Here is a 22,472-nt window from a genome sequence, read left to right as displayed (position 1 = left end):
TCACAAACATCTGTTGCGGAAAAACAAGTTGCAAAAGCATCCACACGGCCCGGAGATGTCTCTGCACACGTGAAAACCTTGCAGACACGACCAGTTGTCATGAATGGGTACACACCTGTGGTGAAGCTGAAGCTCCCGTACCTGATGACTCACCGGGAAGACCTTGAGGCTGGGAAAGATTGAAGGCAAAAGGAGAAGAGGGCGGCAGAGGATGAGATGGTTGGATGGCATCACCAATTCAACAGACAAGCTCCGGGAGACAGTGAGGGACAGGGAGGCCTGGCATGCTGCAGTCCATGGAGTCGCAAAGAGTGGGACACGACTGAGTGGCTGAACAACAGCAGCAGCAAAGTCAAGAAAGTCGCGTGCAGACAGGCCCTGGTGGCGGGGTTCAGAGCCCACCAGGGCCCCTCTGTTCCTGCTCTAAAGTGACTGGCCTCCCCTCCCCTTTGTATCCCTCTCCCCAGATTCTCAGTAAGGCGGCCTGAGGTCCAGCCTCAGGCATTGCGTACAGCCTGGGCGGGGAGGGTAACTCAGCAGCCCATTCGCTCCGTTCCCAGGAGTCACGTAGTCCCTCTGGGCCAGGGCTGCCCACCTCAGGGGGACCGGTGATCAGACCTCCCGGGTATCGTGCAGGGCACCGGAAACCCAGAACAGCCAGTGCCGGTCAGCGCCAGCTGGGCACTGTGGGCCTTCAGCGCCTCCTCCCTGCTCTCGGACCAGAGAGGTCTCCTCCGCATCGCTGTGTGTCTGCACTCGGCATTTCTCTGTGTCCATCACGGACGAGTGGCGGGGCTTCGTTCTCCATCGCCCTGGGGGCTCCACAACGGAAGGTTCCTGCTGAGAGGCGCCTTTGCGCCAGGTTACGGGATGCCCCCGGGGGTGCTGAGAAGTCTGGCCGTAGATCTCTAGTCCCCAGGGGTCCTTGAAAATCACAAAACCCCAGGTCAGGAGGGGGTGGGACTCCGAGGCTGCATAACACAGCTCGCCACCTCCCCCGACGCCCTCTGGGGCTGTGAGGCGTGTAGCGGTAATTGTAACAAACATTGTCTGGGTAACCTGTCACCCGGATATTATTACCACCAGTGCAGCAAATTGTAGATGCTGCGGAAAGACGGGAAAACAGTTTCTAAAGATTCAGATTGGCATTCACGGGGGAGGAAGGAAAACATCTTTTTGCGAGACTCGCTTTACGTGCAGGGACCTAGAGTCGGCGTCCCGACTCCGGCGGCGTGGCCTTCTGAGCATATAAACACCTCTGCGGCGAGAGCTTTTGTAATCTGTATCAAAACATGTTCTTTCATTTCCGAAAGAGATTAGCAGCGTGAAATACTGGAGGCGTCTACAGGGAGAAACACTTGCTTATTTGCGTAAATATTTTACCGGGAGAGCTCGAGGCGTTTGGAGCCTTCCTTGGAGGGTGCGGTGGGAGCCACCCGAGAGCGGCCGTCCCCCCTCGTTTGCAGCTAATCCACAGTCGCTCAGATGCTGCGAAGCCCGAGTGACGAGTGTGCTCCTCAGACCGGGAGGGTCTGTCCCTCCAGACAGACCGGATCCCACCTCCATGCAATTAGAAGTCAGCCTGCCCATGGGGGCTGAACCTTGACCTTTAGCTTGTTACACGAGGGTGTGCGGGACTCTGCTGAGAATTAGGGGCTCAGCTGAATAGGATCTGTGTTAGCAAACGCGTGGTTTGCTGCTCTGTTGGGTTTGTCTGACCCCCAGCCTCACACGGAGAAGCTGTAAAACCAGCGACCCAGGCAGCGTCTGGGCCAGGCTGATGCTTGCCCGCTCCCCCTTGGGAGATTCAGCCGCTGTGGATTCCCGAGCCAGGAGTGGGCGCTGAGGGACCATCGCCACCCACAGTGCCTGCAAGGGGGTCAGCAGCCCTGTGCCCTCCTCACAGCCTTGGCCTCGGGGCCCAGGATGGTCCCCAAACAGACAATGGACGGAACTCTCAAGCAGACACCATTTGCTACCCAGGAACCACCCAGTCCTGGGAAGGCCTCGCCACCACCCAGGAGGTCCGCCCTCGACTCTCCAGAGTCGCTCTGGGGTCTCTCCACAGTCAGCTCCTTTGACCGAGATGCCCCCCTCCCACCCCCTGCAAAGGCACCCCGTCCTTGGCTGCACCTTCTCCGACTCTCTCCCGGCCCTGGCCTCCCCCGCGGGTGGCCCGGAACCCACCCTCCAGCCTGTGGCGCGCGCCTCTTTCCCTCCTGGTTTTCTAGACGAGTGACGTGTCCTCATCTTCCGGGTGACTTCGAGCTGCTCGGGCTTCTGCAGCCCACTGCTTTCCCCCTGCATCCCCATGGGCCGCACGTGGTCGTGCCCCTCTTAATTCCCCCCGGGGACCTTCCACCGCGGCTGCCCCCGGCCCTCTCCTCTCCGCCCAGGGACCCAGATCCCCGTTCCTTCCTCGTGTGGCCGTACCCTCTGACCTCCTGTCGCTGAGGCTCAGCTCCTGTTTCTGAGCTTGCTGGACCTGGGACCAGATAACGAGCCTTTTCTGTGCAAACACCCCCGTCCTGCCTCGCTCCCAATCCGTGTTCCCGAGTGTGTGGGCCAGTGCTCCGCAGTAGCTCTTGGCTGCTCCTGTACAGAAGGCTCTCTCCTGCTCATCGAGCCCGTGTTGAGGTGAGGTGTGGGCGTTCATCCTCATGGTCACGGCACCGCAGAACAGGACGGCAGGGACACGGTCCCTCTTCTAGGGCAAAGGACAGGAAGGTGCTCCTAGAGAGGAAGGTGCTCCTAGACTCCAGGGCGGAGGCATTTTCTCCCAGGTGCTCCTTGTGACCTGGATCAGAGACTAGCCCAGGTTTCGCGTGGTTCTCCGGGGTCGCCTGGAGCCCTCGGGGCTAGGCAGAAACGCCCCATCAGTCCAAAAGAGACAGAGGACGAGGAGTGAGTGAGGGGCCGTGTGACGGAGCCCACACGGGCAGGTGGGGGTGAGGTCGAGGGTCACCCCGGGGTCGTGCCCTGAGGGGCGGGGCGGGGAGTAGGGGTGGGGCCTTTGGTGCAGGGCAGACCTGAGCCCACCCAGGGGGCAATCAGTGGGTCCCGTTTGGATCGCAGCTCACAAAGACGTGCCTTTGAACAAAATCTCGGTTTCACCCCAGGATTTTTAACTCCAGCAGCAGATAATCTGAGCAGAAGTGAAATGTGATCAAGAACAAATGATAACAAAAGCACATCAGTAACCACATCTGAATCCTCATTGATTCAGGCTCACCGGCAGAAGGCGATTTGAATGATCAAGGCGTCTTCATCACACGTGACTCTCTGAAATACAGAGGGACACGTGAAGGGCCCGACTGCCGGCTGGTGGGCGCCGTGAGGGGTGGGGGGCCCTGGGATGCCTCGTGTTAACGGCAGTGTCTCCTGCGGGCCCCGTGCCTGGGAGGCGCTGGGCAGGTGGTATCTGCTCCCCCGGCCGTCTCAGGTGTAGCCATGCCTTCTCACAAGCTGCAAAAGAAACCTGGTCAGCCCAGAGCTACCCAGAAGTTCAGTGTGCACACACACAGGGCCCAGGCCCCAGGAGTGCATATGTTCACCTGTTTTTAACGCAGAGTTCCTTTCTGCCTCTCTGAGGGCAGAGGGTAGGGTTGGAGTCCCTTCTTCACGAGGCGTGGTGTTTCTTCAGTGGCCGAGCCCACTCACCCTGGGGACATGCCTCCCTCTTGAGGTCTTTAAAATATTATGTTTGATCATGTTCTTGGTGTTTTGTGTCTGCCTCTGTAGTCTTTGCGTTTGGTCATAAATTTCAGTTTGTCTTGGCAGAATCAGTTCAATTCAGTCGCTCAGTCATGTCCGACTCTTTGCGACCCCATGAACTGCAGCATGCCAGGCCTCCCTGTCCATCACCAACTCCTGGAGTCCACCCAAACCCATGTCCATCAAGTGGGTGATGCCATCCAGCCATCTCATCCTCTGTCGTCCCCTTCTCCTCCTGCCCTCAATCTTTCCCAGTATCAGGGTCTTTTCAAATGAGTCAGTTCTTCGCATCAGGTGGCCAAAGTATTGGAGTTTCAGCTTCAACATCAGTCCTTCCAATGAGCACCCACGACTGATCTCCTTTAGGATGGACTGGTTGGACTCCTTGCAGTCCAAGGGACTCTCAAGAGTCTTCTCCAGCACCACAGTTCGAAAGCATCAATTCTTTGCAGAATACCTTTCCTTAATTCCTTGCCGTAGTTCAGCTACTTTCGTACGGGGCACAGGCTGACTTTCCTCCGGTGGCCAGGTGGACACGGGTCATTGGCTGTGTCCCATCACAGACCCCCCCGTCCCCTATGAGACCTGCTGTAGCTGCTGTGGAACCATGTGCCCACGTGGATGGCGCTGCCCGCCCCCCACGTCTGATCTCCCCGGTTGCCCCTCTAAATCTGCTGAACACAGGCCTCACCCTGCGCCTCAGTCTCCTCGCAAATCCCGACAATGTACAAATAATAATACGGCACATGAAGGCTGGAGCAGAAGCCCTGAGGTCGCAGCTGGTGTGGGAAGGCGGCTTACGTCACTGGCAGCAGTGACTGAGCTTCAGGAGAGAGCTGGGGGTTAACAGAGAAGAGATGTACATGTTCTACAGAGTAACGGGGAGAAGGAGAACAATGACGTAACTGACCAGGACGGTGTGACAGGCAAGGGGGGCTGAGGGAGCAAGAGGGAGGGTGGTGCTCCCACCAAGAGGGCGCTCACTGCTGGGCGTGCAGGAGGAGGGCTTCGCCCAGGTGGGCACGCTGACCACGTTGCCCTCCTTTTCCAGACACCAGGTGTCCGGGTGTCTCAGAGCTGGGTCTGCAAGTCCTCTGCCGCTTTAGACGCAGAGGCCTGGTCCTTAATGGTCCTTAATGACGTGACTTTGAGCAGCCATGGGCCCGTGATGATCAGGGCACTCGGAGAGACGGTCTGAGCTGAGGGCCCGCCTGGAGCTGATGTGCAAGCCCCCTCCCGCTTCCTTGACTGCGGGGAGAGCTGTCCCTGGGGGAGCCCCCGACCCCACCTGCTCAGAGCCATGGGGGTGAGGCTTCTGGGGAGCAGGAGCGCTGGGGTGGCAGGAGGAAGAGGGGTGTGCAGACAGACAGACAGCAGACACACGGGGCCTGAGCACAGGCATGAGTACCTCCAGGGCGGCCTGCTCCGGGGAGAAGGGCATTCCAGGCAGGGAGACCCTTGGGGGTCGAGGGCAGAGCTGCTAGAAGGTGGGGGCCGGGGCAGAGAAGGCACCGCCCTCTGTGCTGCTCCTGAGTGTCCTCCGGCCGGGCCACGGGGAGGAGGTAGCTGTGCTCGAGTCAAGTTCTGCAAAGGATGCAGAGGGGGCCTAGCGCCCCGAGGCCCCCTTCATCCCTGGGCCTGGCTTCCCTCTCAAGGGCCCGGCCTGCAGCTCAGATGCCGGCCTGGTAGAGGGAGACAGCGCAGAAACCCGGGGCTCGGTGGGGTGTCCCGGGTGGGGGCTGGGGGCTTCCCTGTGAGGGGGGTACGGCTGACCAGCAGTCTTCGTGCCCTGCTCTCCCAGGCTACCAGATCGCCTACCGCCTGGCCAGCAGCAGCCCCAACACCTTCACCACCGTGGAGGTCGGCGCCACCGTGAGGCAGTTCACGGCCACCGAGCTGGCCCCCGAGTCCGCGTACGTCTTCCGGCTGTCGGCCAAGACCAGGCAGGGCTGGGGAGAGCCGCTGGAGGCCACGGTCATCACCACCGAGAAGAGAGGTGAGACCCAGAGGCCCGACTCAGTGTCGGCCAGCAGTGGGGAGAGGCCTGGTGTGCCTGGGCAGGGGGTAGGGGGTGGGGGGTGGCTGTGTGAACTGCGAGTTTATTAAGCACCTCCTGAGTCCTTCCTGGAGCTGGACACACAGGTGATCCACACAGCCTGACACTCGCCACAGGCCTACATCCTCAGCCCTGATGTCTGGGGTTCAAGGAGAGAGACTGCCCCTCCTGCCCCTCCCCCTTCTCCCCTCCTTCCCACCAGAGGTGCCAGAGCCCCCTGCCGGCTCCTCACCGCCCCCCCCCCGGCCCCCGGGAAGCAGTTAGGCCAGCTCCCACCACAAGGCGACCGAGAGCCCCAGGCCCCGATTCTTGCTTTCCTCCTCAGGGTCCACGCAGCCCCTGCTGAAGGAGCAGGAAACGGACAGGTTTGCTCAAGGTTTGGTGTGACTTAACTGAGGCGCAGACGTGAACTCCCTCAGGAGCAGCCCTGTTCTCCACCCTCCAGCCCCCAAGTGCCCCTGCCTCCCTGCAGCCCGCGTGGCTCAGCGAGGGGCCCGAGAGAGCCAGGCCCTTCCCGTGGGCCCGGGAGGGGACTCGGGCTCTCAGGCCGCAGCGTGGGCCTCAGGGAAGGGAGTTAGATCCGGGTCCCTAGCGGCCATCCCCTTGGGGCCGGCAATCAGCTGCAGCGTCATTTCACCCCGCATGTCCTGATCAGAACCCGCACTCGTCACGATGCACAGTTCAACAGTTACTCCTGCCCCGTGGGGCTTCTCTGTTGATGTCAATGGGGTGAGGAGACTGGGCAACAGGCGAGTGACCCCCACTCAGAAACGGGTCCCGGCCCTGCTCCCCGCACCCCAGTCCCTACCCCAGAGGCTCAGAGCAGCCCCTAGGCCACCTGCTCCACAACCTTTATGGTCTCAGGCCCGGGTCGATGTCCAGGGAGCACAAACCAGGGTTAAAGAGGCACTGACCCAAAATCGGAAAGAGGGAGAGCGTCGGCAGAAACCTGGAGGTGCCGGGAGCTCCCAGCGCCGTCCAGGGTGCCTGTGCCTGGCGGTGCTCCCGGGGAGCGTGGCGGGCCCCCAGCCTGCCTGTTTCTGCTCTGAGAGTGGAGCATTCTGGGACTAAACGGGGGTATCCAGTCAGGTCCGGCCAGAGTCCGAGACCCTCACATGGCTGTGGATGACGGCCTGCTGGCTGTCTGAGCTGGACAGCCAGCACCCCGGGCAGCCACCAAGCCCCCCCGGAACCACTCGAGGCGCCCCCGGGCCTGACCTGGCGTCCTCTCTCTGTCGCAGAGCGGCCCGCGCCCCCCAGGGAGCTCCAGGTGCCCCAGGCCGACGTGACGGCGCGCAGCCTGTGTCTGCGGTGGGTGCCGGGCAGCGACGGCGCCTCCCCGATCCGGTACTTCACGCTGCAGCTGCGCGAGCTCCCCAGGGGCCAGTGGCAGACCTACTCCTCGTCCATCAGCCACGAGGCCACGGCCTGTGTCGTCGAAAGGTACCAAGAGGGTGGGGAGGGCCCTGCCCCGCCCCTGGGGGCCCTGCCCTGCGCTCCCCCCGCCAGCTCCCACCCTCCCAGTAGGGAGACCCACACTGTGAGCCCGCATCTGCCCTCTGGCTGGCCCTCCCATGCTGGGACCCAGGAGTCCCAAGGCCCACCCCGGCCTCTTCCTGCCTGTCCTTCTGAGCTCTGTCTGCCCTGCCCCCGCCCCCGAGCTCCAGGATCTAACGAGGTGACGGGGGCGGAGGCCCCCCCAGTCCCCGAGGCAGACGGAGGCCCAGCCTGCCCCTGGCACCATGTCACAGGCCAGTGTCACGGTCAGGGAGACCACCCTCCTCTATGCCCCGGCCTGGGTCAGCAAGGCACACCTCTTCAGCCCGCTGCCGTCCGTGGCTCCGCAGTGACGGCTGACGGCAGGAGCAGGGCTGCCCCTGAGCCAGCCATTTGGTGACCGCTGGGTGGGAGGAGGCCCTGGGCTCGCTTTGTCCTGATCCCACCCGGCCTCTTCTCTTGGCCGCACCGCTTTGTGGTGGAGGAGGTGAGGGCTGTGGGGCGTTAAGTTGCCTGCCAGGTTCCTCCAGATGGAACCATCTAGATGGGCAGGCCTGGGGAGTGACGGTCCCCCAGGACATAAGCCCTGGGCTGTGGGGTTGGCGGTGGTCCAGGCTGGCCCCAGGGAGACGCCCAACATCACCTCTGTCCTTCCCCCCCTGACTCCACGGACTCACACTCCAGGGTGCCCAGCAGTGGGTACCCCTGTCTTTGTGGGTCTAGAGCCCTCGCCAGGACCTCCTAGGAGGGCAGAGGAGGCCCCTTGCTTGTCTAGCTGACCACGGCTCCTCTCCTGGCTCCCGAGAGCCCCGTGCTGGGTGCTGGGTTACGTTCCCATCCAGCTGGGTGTCCCTCAGGAACAGGGCGGTGACCGCCTGGGCTCCGGTGACGACTGCTATGCCCAGCGACCACGGGCCCTGCTGCTCCTCTGAACGAGCCCTCTCCAGCAGCCTATGGGGAGACGGGAAAGAGAAAGGAACATTTATTAAGCGCCTGCTGTGTGACCAGACTTCTCGAGGCAGGCTGTGCAACAGAACTTCCCCTGGAAGTGCAGATACCATCACTTCCATTTCCAGAAATGAGTCGAGTGAGACTCCAGAGAAATTAAATGCAGTGCCCCAGTTAGGAGAGGTGGGGCCAGAATCGGAATTCCCACTTGGCCCTCTTCAAAGCCAAGGCTGGAGGAGGGCTGGGGGAGTGAACAGAGCAGAGCTGGGGGAAATCAGAGGGTTTGTTCCTCCTCCGTTTTCCAAGTGGTCCTGGAAGTTTTGTTGTACTCAGCAGGGAGGCGGCAGGAGCGAGTGGGCAGGAGGGAGGTGGTGATGACAAGTGCTCGGGGCAGAGGGTAGACCAGTTGTCCGGGCTCTGTAGCCACTGTTGCCTCTCCAGGGTAATGAGCTGGCTGCTCTTTTCATGGCTTCTGAGCCATTCTGTGCCTATTTGCAGGTGCCAGGCAGGGCTTTCCTGCTGAGACAGAAAGTCCTGCAGCTCCGTGGCCCCCAGGGACAGTCGTGGGTCCTCTAGAGGAAGGGAGTCTGCTCAGCGCGGGGCGAGGCTGGGAGCTCTGATTCCCGGTCCCCTGGCCCCAGCCCGTCCGTCTCAGACCCGGGCGCGCTCATCCAGCCGTCAAGTCATCCTTCACTGCCCGTGATGTGCCCCCGACTCCCTGAGACCCCGGAGTTCAGGAAAGAAAGGGTGGTCTTCAAAGAGCCTGCTCTTTGGCCTCAGTTCCCAAAATCCTCAGAGAAGAGCGAAGTGCTGAATGTAACGTGGTAGGCCACGTGCACTACCGTGTCCCAAATAGAGCGCACTAGACGCGGTCCCCGAGGTCACGAGGAGTCCGACGCGACTGAGCGACAGAGCACGCGCGCACAGGTGGCCGAAGTGCTGCGTCTGAACACAAGGGTCGCTTCCAGGGCCCCCACCACGTCCCCAGCCTGCGCTGGCTTTCATGTGTCCTCTGTTCAACCCTCCCGAGAAACCTCCGGGGCAGATAACGTCCCCCTGCATTCGTCCCTCTAGCGAGCGTTCACTCAGCACCGCCTGGCACCAGGCCCGGCCGGTGATGCAAGAGCATCCCTGCAAGTGTGAACTCACAGAGAGCCACCGCAGGAGGTCTCGCGCAGGAGAAGATATGAAAACAAAGGGAGAGGAAAGCTTTCTGATCACGGCTTCCAAAAACAGTCCTCAATGTTTCAAGATAGCAGAATCCTTTCTCTAAACAAAGTGTTTCCCAGAAGCCATTACCAACCAGATGCATGAGGAGCAGCTGTTGGTTGACACAGGGGGAGTGGAGACCCTGGACCCCCAGAGGGTTCCTTAGAGTTTCAGGGTTCCTTGGTCCTCAGTTCAAAAACCAATGGTTTACAGGTCAGATGGGAAGCAAGAAGGCAGGGTTGGTTTGAGGCAGGAGGGCTGTGCTTAGACCGAGGTGAGCAAACCTGGAGGCGGTCTGGACTAAGGGACAGGGAGGGAGCACCTAGAATCACCTGGGATGTTTGGGTCCAGGAAACAGAGAGGATGACGGGGCCACCGCCTGAGGCAGAGGGAAGGGGGAGGCGGGGTCCACATCGGCTCCTCGTGAGCAGGACTAGCAGCAGCTGCTGAATGGGGTGAGCGGGAGGTGTCCCCAGGGACGTGGTGAAGGTGTGTGTGTCCTCGGCGCAGACGAGTCCATCTGAAGCCTTGGTTGTTGGTGTGGCTCTGTGCTGGGCACACAAGACCCCCATGGATCCAGACAACTTGGGTGGGTGGATGGATGGAAGGGAAAGAGGAAGCCCGAGGTGGTGGCACCAAGAAGTGCATTCGTGTCCCTAAAGTCTCATCCATGGGCCGAGGGGAGACATCATTTCACTGTGGGCAGTCGACATCATCTTGGTTTTACTTGCTGCTGCTGCTGCTAAGTCACTTCAGTCATGTCCGACTCTGTGCGATCCCATAGACGGCAGCCCACCAGGCTCCCCTGTCCCTGGGACTCTCCAGGCAAGAGCACTAGAGTGGGTTGCCATTTCCTTCTCCAGTGCATGAAAGTGAAAAAATAAAGTGAAGTTGCTCAGTCGTGTCTGACTCCTAGCGACCCGTTTTACTTAGGGTTGTTTAAAAGGAGAGTTGTCTTCCCACCCCAACCATTGACCAGTCTCTGCAGAGGGCAGAGGCCTCTGTCCCCTCCTCGTGACCTGGGAATCCTGACGGCTCCACCCTGCAGAGCCACCCTAGGGGTTAGAGAGGGTCGTGCTGGTCAAGCGCTGGGTCCCCTGGCTGGCTCAGTCAAGGAGGGAGGAGGCCAGGGCAGACCCTAGAGCCCCAGGTCACGGGAGCTGCAGGCGGGAGCCCTGGGGGAGTGGGGAGGGGAGTGGGCCAGAGCTCGAGGTAATTAGCACCTCTGGAGGAATCCTCCAGCTCCTTGGAGAGCAGCAATTTGTGCACGCAGGAAAGTGTCTCTAATTACAGGAGGTGGCTTCCTCCCCCAGGAGCCCTGAGCCTAAGCTCCATCCCCACCGGGAGTTCTGCGCCCCCTCCTCCCCCTCCCTGAATCTCCTGTCCCCCTAGACTGATCATCAAGCCAGCGCTGGGGGCTGGGGGCTGCTCCCCAGCAGTCCCGGGCCAGCTCACTGTGCCTGGGGGATGCAGCCCCAGAACGCCCCCTCCTGGGGGCCCCCCCAAGTAGGGGCTCCATGGTCACAGGTCTCTTCTGTTTCAGGCTGAGGCCCTTCACCTCCTATAAGCTGCGTCTGAAGGCCACCAACGACATTGGGGACAGTGACTTCAGCGCCGAGACAGAGGCAGTCACCACGCTGCAGGATGGTGAGCAACGGGCCCACTTCCCGCTGCTGCCTGTGCACCCCGAAACCTGGGCTCCTAGAGAGGCCCGCTCTCCCCTTGAACCAGGAAGGGGTCACCCAAGGGAGCCGGGGAGCGACCATGGGCAGTGGGGTTCAATTAGCAGCAGAAGCCGGTGCCCCTGCACAGCTCAGGGCCGTAAATCAGACTTCAAGGGCTTCCAAACGGAGGGACGTTTCTTTGATTAGCTTCCAAACCCGATGATCCATTAGCATCCCTGACATTGAATAATTTATAGGGTCATTAAAGATAGATGCCATGGGGTAGCTGGATTGTAAGAGCTTTTCCCCATTTTTCTCATTCATGAGCCATCCCGGTTTTGCCGCTTGACAAATGCACAGTGAAGTGGTGGCAGAGAGACCCCCTGAAAGCTCCAGGTCCCTACCCGCCCCCCACCCCTGCTTGGTTCTGCTCAGAGGAATTGGGCCTGAAGATCCCTTGTGAGTTTGCTTGGCCATCGGCAGTGAGGCCAGGCCCGGAAGGACAGGGAGGCGGGGTCCTCAGGCCCACCCAGCAGACAGGCAGGCGCTCAGGACAGAGCACGGCCGCTGCACGACACTGAGGCTCAGAGCCCAGGCGGCGGACCTGGACCCTCAGTTCACTGGGCGGTGCTCTGTGACGATCCCCAGGCCCGCCCTGAGCTCCCCCTTCCCTGCTTAACTCAGCAGTGGAGCCGCCTTCAAACCAGCCCATCCCCACGATCACACCAGGCCTCCGGGCTTCAGCTCTGCTGTTCTGTAGCCCGGGGTGTCGGGGCCTCCTGCCCTGAGGGACCAGCCGCGGGGTCCAGGGCCTTGCTGGCTCTTGAACTCGCCGAGGTCAGGCCGCCAGGGCCCCATGATCCTGACTGGAGAGGTGCCCCCCGACCCCGTAGGCGGGAGGCCGGGGAGGAAGGGCGGCCCCGGATCCTGACTGGAGAGGTGCCCCCCGACCCCGTAGGCGGGAGGCCAGGGAGGAAGGGCGGCCCCGGGTCTGGAGAAGCAGTGCTTGTCCCCCGTGGCGTCCGCGGTATTCCTGCGTTAGCGCCTTGCCTGAGAGTTAGTTCTTAGAAGGAAAAAACCCGGCAGCTGGTCTGCGGGAGAGGGGCGCCCACCCGCTGCCCCTCACAGGTCGGTCAGAAGGGGGCCTCTCTCAGCCCTTTCATGTTCAAATCACCTTTTCATCTTCCTTTTCGAGACTCCAGTTTCTCTTTGCAATGGGTTGGCCTTGTGTTTTCGTCCCGTGACTCTGAGTCCAGCTCTCAGGAGAGAGGACAGGCCAGGCTGACCCCAGGGCTGGGGCCAGTGCTGGGCGAGGGGCTTGGGAGCATGCAGATGGTTTGCTGGGAAAGGGTCTCTTATCCTGAGAGTACTGAGCCCGCCCCACGTGGGCAGGAACGCTGGGTCAGGGCCTTGAGCTGGAACAGCCAGAGGTCAGAGGGGCAGGGTAGAGAGCGGCCCCTGGGGCAGGGGGCCTGGAGTGTGGCCAGCATGGGCCCATCCCTGGTCTGGGCCCGGAGGACGGGGAAGCCTGCAGGGTGCAGGGGTCACTCGGAGCAGCTGAGTCAGAGTGGGGAGCAGGCTGGGGGTGCAGGGCACACAGATGAGGCAGGTGGGGAGAGGCCCTAAATCCTTCTGCTCAAAGCCCGTTTCTGAACACTGACTCTGTCAGGGTGTCACAGCGGGGCCGCTGTGAGAAGGCCAGTCGGTCTGCTGGGAGCGGGCCGCCCAGGCCCGGCAGGGGCAGACGTGGTGGAGAGTGGGGCACGGCCTGCTGGACGTGACACACGCTCTAGAGAGCAGGGTGGGGTCAAACTGGAGCTGCACCAGGCCACCACCGGGACCCAGGCCGGGCCAGAGGTCCCCCAGCCCCCGGAGTCACGCCCCTTTCCTGACAGTCACGTCCGTGTTTAGAGTCAAGGGCCCTGGGCCTGGCTTGCTCATGTGTCCTGTTCAGAAGTCGCTCTGACCCACGTACCCCAAAAGAATGACACCCCTCCTCCTCTGGGGAGATCAGGGAACTGCAGGGGCGCTCGGGCGCCTTGGCCATGAAGAGACCCAGACTCTGCGTGCGTCCAGGGGGGCGGGTCCGTGGGAAGTGAGGTCGGGGAGGCGGTCCAGTATGAGGTCCCTCTCTCCTGGACACAGGCTGGCAGGCGGAGGAAGGGCGTCCCCGGGAGGAGGGGGCCGCGTGCTGGCTGGTTGAGAGCAGGCGGGGACCGGGCCCAGGAGTGCCGGGCCAAGCTCGCCGCCTAACCCGTGCTGCTTCCCTCTTCCTTCCAGTCCCCGGGGAGCCCCCACGCGCTGTGTCTGTGACACCACGCACCACCTCGTCTGTTCTGATCCAGTGGCAGGTAAGGCCCGGGGACCCCACGGTGCTCTGTGAACCCCACTCCTGCAGCAGCAAGCTTGCTCAGCGGGCACCCGGCCGACCCTGGGTTGGGCTGGAGAGTCCGGCTGGTGCACCGTGCAGGGCCGTGGTGTGAGTGTGACCTCCAAGGGGGGAAGTCCAGCGCCGTGGTGACCTGCAGAGTGGACCGGAGCTCGGTGTGTTGGGGTGGGGGGCGGTCAGCAGGACGGCCAGTGGGCCCAGCGCACAGCCCGTCCGGTGGCCGAGTCATCCCAGGCCACTTCCCCTCTTCTGTGTCGCTAAGTGGCAGCTCCTCGGGGTAACAGGAACCTTTCAGTGTGAACAGAAGACATTTCCAAGTGTCCTCCCGGTGAACTGGGAGCTCACTGCTGTGGCATTCTGCACTTTCCAGCCTCCCCGGAGTGCTGAAACTGGATGAGGACCCAGGAGGCTTCAGCTGGGCTCTGACGGCTGTCCCGGGGGAGCCACGGCTGAGTGGCCCTCTGGGCCCCGGGAGAGGGACAGGGCCTGGCCTCGGCCTGCGGGCCAGTTTGCCACAGCAAGACTCTGACCCCAGAAGCCTCTCTGACCCCAGGTTCCTCCTCTGTAAATCAAGGGTTCCAAGGTCCCCTCTGAGGCCACCGCGAGGTCTCTGATCCAAGGCCCGTTAGACCCCTGACAAGGTCCCCTCTGAGGCCACCGCGAGGTCTCTGATCCAAGGCCCGTTACACCCCTGACAAGGTCCCCTCTGAGGCCACCGCGAGGTCTCTGATCCAAGGCCCGTTAGACCCCTGACAAGGTCCCCTCTGAGGCCACCGCGAGGTCTCTGATCCAAGGCCCGTTAGACCCCTGACAAGGTCCCCTCTGAGGCCACCGTGAGGTCTCTGATCCAAGGCCCGTTAGACCCCTGACAAGGTCCCCTCTGAGGCCACCGTGAGGTCTCTGATCCAAGGCCCGTTAGACCCCTGACAAGGTCCCCTCTGAGGCCACCGTGAGGTCTCTGATCCAAGGCCCATTAGACCCCTGACTTCCATCAGGATCTCTGGTGGGAGATGGGGAACATTCAACATGGAAACTGAAGGTTCCAAGCACTTCCAGTTCCCACTCTCCACTAACACAATCGAGCAAGAGCAGACGGTCTTCTGGGTGGTGCTGAATTCTGCCGGGTACGTGCTTGGTCTCAGACGTGGGTCTGGCTGCCCCGTAGCCAGCTGAGCTCGGGACTGTGGCACCTCAGCCGTTCTCGACAGGCAGCTGTGGTTGCAGTGCTGGCTGTCAACCCAGCCCTCCCGCCTCCAGCCCCTGGGCTGCAAGCGCTCAGTCCCAGACGCCCTGTGAGGCGAGGAGAGCTGCACGGAAGGTGCTGGGTGTGCCTGTCCATCAGCTGTCCCCCTTCAGAGCCCAGCAGGAGAAACTAATCGCAAGAAGCCTGAGCAGGAGGTGGTCAGTATGATGCATTGTGAAAATAAATGCCTGTCAACTGCCAGGCAGTTGAAGTATAATTAAAATTATGAGTAATTCACTGAATCAGAGCCAAGGGAACAAAGGGACGACGTTTAAATATAGATTTGCATTCCAAACAAAGTGCTTCACCTGTAAATCTTTTTTAGTAATTTGTTTAAAAACGCAAGCACTGCCTGTAATTCCAAGGCCACTGACCCACTTGAATGGGCTGTCCATCAGAGTTGATTCCTCTTAGTAGGATGATCAACATTCAAAACTGAACATTCAAAAAACTAAGATCATGGCATCCGGTCCCATCACTTCATGGTAAATAGATGGGGAAACAATGGAAACATTGACAGACTATTTTCCTGGGCTCCAAAAATCACTGCAGATGGTGACTGCAGCCTTGAAATTAAAAGATGCTTACTCCTTGGAAGAAAAGCTATGACAAACCTAGGCAGCATATTAAAAAGTAGAGACATTACTTTGCTGACAGAAGTCCATCTAGTCAAAACTGATTTTTCCAGTAGTCGTGTATGGATGTGAGAGTTGGACTATAAAGAAAGCTGAGCGCTGAAGAATTGATGCTTTAGAACTGTGGTGTTGGAGAAGACTCTTGAGAGCCCTTTGGACTGCAAGGAGATCAAACCAGTCAGTCCTAAAGGAAATCAGTCCTCAGTATTCATTGGAAGGACTAATGCTGAAGCTGAAACTTCAATGCTTTGGCCACCTGATGCGAAGAACTGACTCATTTGAAAAGACCCTGATGCTGGGAAAGATTGAAGGCAGGAGGACAAGGGGAAGACAGAAGATGAGATGGCTGGATGGCATCACCGACTTGATGGATGTGGGTTTGAGCACGCTCTGGGAGTTGGTGATGGACAGGGAGGCCTGGCGGGCTGCAGTCCATGGGGTCACAAAGAGTCGGACATGACTGAGCTGAACTGACCTGAGTGGGATGGTCAATCTGTGCCTTTCGGGGGCCGGTGCTGTTGGAATCTGAGGATTTGTGCGTATATTCTAGACAGCAGTGGCTCTGTGTTCACACTGAGTGCAGCTCATACTGGGCATTCATGTCTCTGAATTGATCACATTTCAGCTGGCTGTTCTAAAACCTCCAGCGGGTCACACAGTCTGTGACTCACATGCATTTCCTCTCTGGTCCCCTCTTCTCTGAGTGGATTTTGAGGCTGTTTTCTAGCAAAATTAGCATCCTAAGGGACAGATTGCATCACGTGCAGTGGACTCGGGGAGGGGGACTCGGCTGTGCAGGGCGCCTTCCTAAGAGTGCGGTGCAGCCCCCGGTCAGAGGGGACACGGGGGCCTGGCCTCTCTGGGACATCCTGGCCTTTGCTCCTTTCTCACCGCCCGCTCTGTCGTCTGTGAGGACTGGCTCCGGCGCCAGGCTCTGAGCACCCAGAGCCTCCTTTCCCTGCTGTGAGGTCCACAGGCCTCAGTGAGAAGACAGGAGGGCAGCGGCCGGAGGGAGGTGGGAGGTGACAGGATGGCCGGTCCCCGCCCCCACCCGTCAGGGCAGGCAGGTCATTATCCAGTGGCACGTCCACAGGAATGCAGGCTCAGGTGTGACAGCTGCTGGGCTTCAAGGGCAGGCGCCTGGAGCTGGTTCTCTAGGGCCTCCCGTGCCGCTGAGCCATGGACTCAGTCCAGCAGGCATCAGAGGGACCCCTGCTCTGGGCTCCAGGGAACAGAGGTGGTGGGAAGTCCCGAGCTCGGGCCCCAGGACGATGGCAGTGGAAGTCCCGCTCTGCCTCCGGCTCACCCTGAGACCCGGGAGTCCGTGTGGGCCCTCCCCAGCCCCGGGTCCCCCCCCGCGGCCCGCCCTGTCTGGGAAGGGACTCCATGTGGACCCTCCCCAGCCCCGGGTCCCCCCACCCGCGGCCCGCCCTGTCTGGGAAGGCCCACTGAGCTGGTCCCAGCCTGACCCCTGGCGCTCGGCCAGGACTGAGGTTCATGGTGAGAAGCCCCAGCTCTCTGTCCTCTTCCCGCCCGCTGGAGTGGGGGGTCAAGGCCAATGCACTCTGACCAGGTCACGGGCACTTTAACAAGGGCCCCTTTTCCAAAACTGCAAAAACACCCCGGGCCCCTGCGGACCGGCTGGTGGAATTTCCGATTTGCGGAAGGCAGGGTGAAGCACTTAAGACGCTTACGTCGCAGCTCAGGGCACCTCATCAACCTGCGGAGCCGGTCGGCTCTAGAGGCAGGGCTGGGGTGCAGGCAGGGAGGAGGCAGGTATCTGCAGCAAGGAGCTCCGCTGACCTCCCGGGGGCCTCAGCCGGGCGCCTTCACTGCAGGGGGCCTTGTGGGGCAGGGGCCTCAGGACCCTCCCTCAGGAGTCACAGCTGTGGGCAGCCTGGGACCCAGAGGGTCAGAGGCCCTGCGACCGCTGAGCCTCACTTGGGAAGGGCGGTGGAGAGCGCGTCACTGAACCTGGACCTTGTCTGCACGGCTTAGGTGTCAGGTGGGAAAACGTCTCTCTCTATTCTCACGGGTAGGCTTTCCCATCTGTTGTATTTTTTAAGAAGGGGGTGAAATAAACTTTTTCTTACGTGTTGTGATAGTTGTGCTTGAAGGAAGCCTAGGGGTGAGGACTGTAATTGTCTCAGCCGTAGCCAGTAAGAAACCAGGGCTAGGGTCGGAGTGGCCGACTGTGGGCATCCGTCCTTAGGAGGAGATGGCGCCTGCGTGCATTACACACACAGACTCACACACGACTTGCACGTGGCACCGATTAGCAGTAAACGCTGCACGGTGTCTGCCTTTACCGCGTGGAACCTAGTTTTAAATAGCAGAGGGTCATGCAAAACAAAAACCCTTAAAGCTATCTGAACCAATCCTATGAACTCAAAGGGGAGGGATCTAAAAAAAAGTGTATCAGAGGATCTGAAACGCTCCTGTCCTCAGGGCGGGGAGGCTCCAGGGCCGGGGCTGGACAGGAAGCATAGGGACCGCCCAGCATGCCAGGGCGTGCCCCGCTCAGGGGTGTCCCTGAATCTGCAGTGCGGGGGACAGAGGTTCTGTCCATCAAAATCGGTAGGAAAGAAAAGGGCAGAATAAACTAGAAACTGCAACAAGAAACAGAGCCTCTCTCCTGCCCCCCAGGCAGGCTCCCAGGGTTCAGCCCTGTCCTCACCTCCCTTCCTGACAGCACACAGCTCCCCGAGTTCCTAGCACTCTGGTCAGTTGAGGCCTCGTTTTGGGAACGGTGGGGGCAGAGGGCCGCAGGCTCGCTGCTGGAGGAAGTGATCAGTGTCATGGTTCAGCCCGGGGCCCGGCCGGACGGGCCTGTGCCTCGGGGACCCTGCGTGCCTGGCCGGTCACCTGCCCCATCCTGGCGACGCGGGCATCTGAGCGGGTCCACCTTCACTCTCAGATCGTTAGTTCTACAACCGTGAGGTGAGTTTAAAGATGTCTCCACCTGTGGGCATCAGGAGAGCGGAGCGAGCACTGATACCCTGGAAATATGGCGTCCAGTCCCAGACCCGCACAGGAGAGAGAATCTGGCAGTAAAGCGACTCACACGACTGTCTGGTTTCTCAGTGTTTGTGAAGGTGATGCTTAGTACTCCAGTGTCATCCGGGTGGGCTTGCTGGGCTCCTCTGACCAGAGGGATGCACGTGGATCCTGGGGATGTGGCGAGTCCACTCTGGTTTCCCAGGCTTGAGTGTCTGCGTCTGATGGGAAGAACGACCAGCCACGGCGCTTTCAGCACGGGGATGGGGGGTGGGGGGGTCCAAGGACTCAGAAGTGGCGGGAGAGCACGTTGGGGGCTGCGGCAGACCTGCCCTGCAAACCCCTGGGCTCTCGTGGTGAAAACGTGGTGATTCCCGCTCATGGGAGGAAGCGCCCTTGCTGTGTGCGCTGCCCACTGGCGAGTGAGGGCAGAGAGCTGTCCCCTCCTGCAGGGGTCCCGAGTTTGGGACCGAGAGCAGCCAGAGGTCACGGAGAACAGACTTCCCTGAGCATCCGGGTCCCCCCGGTGCCGCCCGGGTTCAGGGACTGAAATTGAAGGGTGCGAGTGTGGACAGCAGAGCACCTGGAACCGGGCGCCCTGCCCTCCCACAGTTCCGAAGGCCAGCGTCCAAGGTCAAGGTGGTAGCTGACTGCAGACACAGGGAAGCCTGCTGCCTGCCTCTTCCCAGCCTCTGGCGGCCACGGCAGGCCTTACCGCTCCTTGGCTTCTAGATGCTTCCTTCAGTCCCGACCTCTGCCTTCGCGTGACATTCTGTGTCCAAATGTCCTCATCTTATAAGAATCTTTGGGTCTTTTTCTAGTCTCAGCATTTGTTAAATAATTGCTAGATTCTATATTGCCTCTTAAAATGTGTTTTGTCTTCACGATCCATCACGCTGAGCATCTAGGTGCCCGTGTGAATCAATTATCACATCACCCGATGGTGTTCACGAGCCCCAGGTCTGCCAATTTGTTTGCAGGCAATCTTCAAGCTCGAAGATTCAAGCCCTTCAAGCTTGAAGGCCATCCTGTTGTCTTGGTGGCATTGAAAAGACCCGGAGAGGATTGGTCTTGGCGTTTTGAGGGGTGGGGGAGAGTTAGTCCCAGGCTCACGTTTGTGGGTCTCAGGACCGCGCACATCTGAGATTCCATGTGGGGTCAGTTTCTGGACGCGTGATTGCTGCATTAAAGATCTGGGCAAACAGAACGGAACCGCCCTCTGGGAAGCCTGCCATCGCCATAGAATGCTCCCTTCCGCCGGTGCCCTCTTCCTAACTTGCTTACGTCTGCAGAGACCCAAATCCAGATGAAGTCACTTTGCGGGGACCAGCAGTTAGGACTCAGCATGTCTCCTAGGGGGGCACAGTTTAACCCACAACAGGGGGGCTTTCCTACAGTAGCTGTGGCGTCCACTCGGGCACCAGCACGCTCTTGGTCCATCTGTCCAGCTGCAGTTTGGGAGGTTCGGTCCTGACCTGCTGAGGACCGTAGAGGGGGGAGCAGAGCCCGTAGCCCCCAGCACTGGGGTGAGTGTCGTGGCCTTATTGGGGTTCCAAGTGGAGTGGGATGGCCTTCCTTCCACAGACAGACCTGTCACCCTGCTGGGGATGCCCTCCCCAGGCTCACTAATCAACAGAAACCAGCCAAAGGGGGAGGGGCAGTCGGGCCCGGCCCTCCCTGAGCGGCAGCGGTACGCAGGGGGAAGCGGTCGCAAGGTCCTGGACTCACACACAGGCTCAGGCTCCCCCACCGTCCGACCTTGTCTCCGAGCCGCCCGTCAGCCGCCTTCCACTAGGTTCTTAGGAGTCAGGCCCTGCCCCACCGTCGGCCGCTCTCACGCCAGCTGAGGTGGCAGTGGGTGTTCTAGCCCTACGCCTGTCAGGCAGGGGGCCCACCTGGCACGCAGAGGGGTCAGTGAGGGTCCCAGCGAGACGGCCATAAGCCCGGGTGGACGGGAGGGTCGGGGACTGAAGGGACAGGGTGGGTCAGTGGTGGACGACACAGGGCTAGGCCGCATCCACGGCCCCCTTCGGTTCTGGGTCTGCCGGGAATGGGCAACTTCCTCTCTATCTGTGACCTGGGCCACAGTCTCCAGCCCCGGCCCTGGGGCTCGGGTGTCCAGGCTGGACAGGGAGACACGGCCATGTCCACGCACACAGGACCAGGAGGCCTGGGTTCCATCCCTGGACCCCGTCATTCCTCATCAGTGGGACACCTGCCTGTCCTCTTGCCGACAACCGAGGCCCCTCTGGTTGTCTTGAACCAGTGACGCCCCGCCTGTCCACACAGCCAGCCAGCATGCAGCCAGGCCCCTGACCATGCTGTCTTTGCAGCCCCCAAGGGACGAGAGCCTGAACGGCCTCCTGCAGGGCTACCGGATCTACTACCGCGAGCTGGAGTACGAGGCGGCCCCCGCCACCGAGTCCAAGACGCTCAAGACGCCCTCGGCTCTGCGGGCCGAGCTCACAGGTGAGCCCCCCGCCCCCCGACCCCACGGCAGGGAGGTTCCCATAACCACCACATCTGCCCACCCCAGGCCTGCTGGGAACAGCCGTGGGGGCCGGAGGGGGTGCAGCTCTGCCCCCTCCCCAGCACCCCGACAGTGTGCAAGGTCCAGGGCACAGCAAGGGCACCCAGGAAGGCTGCCTGGAGGAGGAGCCATCTGAGGGGGCCGTCGGGGTAAAAAGGATGTCACGGAGGACGTGAGAGGAAGAGGGTGACGCAGGGCCCGGCACAGCTCAGTGGGGGGAGGCAGGGGTCAGCCGGCCAGGGCAGGGCTAAGCCATAGGGGCCTGTGTGCCCTGGAGGAGGAGTAGTCGGGCCTCCGGAGACAGCGGTGCCGCCCCACGCGGAGCAGGCCCGGGGTGCTGGGGCCTGTGGAGACCCGGCCTCCCTCTCCCTGCTCATCTGCCCTGAGCCACTGTCCCCTTCTGCTTTCTATTGGGGGAAGGTTAAGAGATGACCCCCAGAACCATCAGAGAAGACACCTGGGCCCCTGGCACCCGCGTGGTGGGGGCGGGGGCAGGGCAGCCAGGGCACCGGGTCCAGCTCTGCCTGGGCCTCTTCGTGCAGGTCACACACACTGCGCTCAGCCCCCGGCGCCCCTCTGGGGTCAGCAAGGGGCTACAGCTTGGCCCCGACCCCACCGGGGGAGGACCTGGCTCCGCTGAGACCCGCACTCACAGCGTCTCCCCCGGTGCCCCTTGCCAATGCCCAGCTAGCCGTGACTGTCCCTCTGGGCTGAGTCACACACACCCTGGAATAAGGGGGTGCAAGGGTCTGTGCACCTGCTCACTGTTGGCTGGTCGTCCCCGCTGGCTTGGGGCACTCACCTGAGCACGTGATCAGACGCGGTTGCCCCGGGACCAGCCAGTCCTGTGGCCCCCAGTGCCGCTTTGCACTACATTCTGCCAGATGCCAATTAGATCCGTTTAATCAGAGGGGAGACACTCCTCCCCCTTGTGGGCCGGGGGCCTGGCTGGATCAGGAGGCTCTGCGGGGGTCCCTGTGAGCAGACAGGCGTGTGGTGGCTGCTCTGGAGGCAGAGCAGCTTCCCAGCCAGGCCTCCTTCCATGTCTGCGGCCCGTCCTGGCGCTGGCTGTCCCCGCACTGACGGCCTGTCTGCTCGCCCCCCACAGCCCAGAGCAGCTTCAAAACCGTCAACAGCAGCTCCACCGAGACAACCTACGAGTTAACACGTGAGTGACTCTGCGCTCAGCTGGTGCAGCTGGGCAGTGCCCCTCAGCCTCTCGGCGGACCGAGTGAAGACCAGCTCGGATTCCCAGCTCTCGTTCCTGGAGCCCCCCACCCCGTCCCACTAAAATGCGTGATGGGCCAGAACCACCGAAAGGGAGTTTCTAGAAACACAGGCTGGGCAGGGGTTCCCAACAGCCGTTCTCAGAGTTTGGGACAGAAAGTCAGGGCAGCGCTCTTCTCTGACACTGTCGGCTTGTTTTTAGCCCCTTTTTAGCTGTGGATTTACCTTCACCCTGTTATGTGCACACACTGCCGTGCGCCCGTCCCCACCGCCCACCTCAGAACCCTCTCGCCCCCAACCTGAGAGTGCCCCACTAAACACGCACGCCCCCCATCTCCCCCAGCCCCACCCCGGGCGCCCACC

General features: G+C 61.2%; 1 protein-coding gene across 1 annotated transcript in view; it reads left to right on the top strand.

The window, feature by feature from the left end:
- SDK1 (sidekick cell adhesion molecule 1) overlaps positions 1-22,472 on the top strand; it is a 745,496-nt gene that overhangs the window by 673,465 nt on the left and 49,559 nt on the right. Inside the window, exons 29-34 of the mRNA XM_070780283.1 lie at positions 5,516-5,710; positions 7,012-7,213; positions 10,968-11,071; positions 13,369-13,439; positions 20,686-20,821; positions 21,991-22,050. Of these exons, the coding sequence (XP_070636384.1) occupies positions 5,516-5,710; positions 7,012-7,213; positions 10,968-11,071; positions 13,369-13,439; positions 20,686-20,821; positions 21,991-22,050 (768 nt within the window). The remainder of the gene's footprint in view (positions 1-5,515; positions 5,711-7,011; positions 7,214-10,967; positions 11,072-13,368; positions 13,440-20,685; positions 20,822-21,990; positions 22,051-22,472) is intronic.

This window comes from Bos indicus, chromosome 25 (assembly GCF_029378745.1).
Source record: "Bos indicus isolate NIAB-ARS_2022 breed Sahiwal x Tharparkar chromosome 25, NIAB-ARS_B.indTharparkar_mat_pri_1.0, whole genome shotgun sequence".
In the NCBI taxonomy this organism is placed as follows: domain Eukaryota; kingdom Metazoa; phylum Chordata; class Mammalia; order Artiodactyla; family Bovidae; genus Bos; species Bos indicus.
The sequence above is the reverse complement of the archived record's forward strand: the minus strand, read 5'-3'. Positions and strand labels throughout refer to the sequence as shown.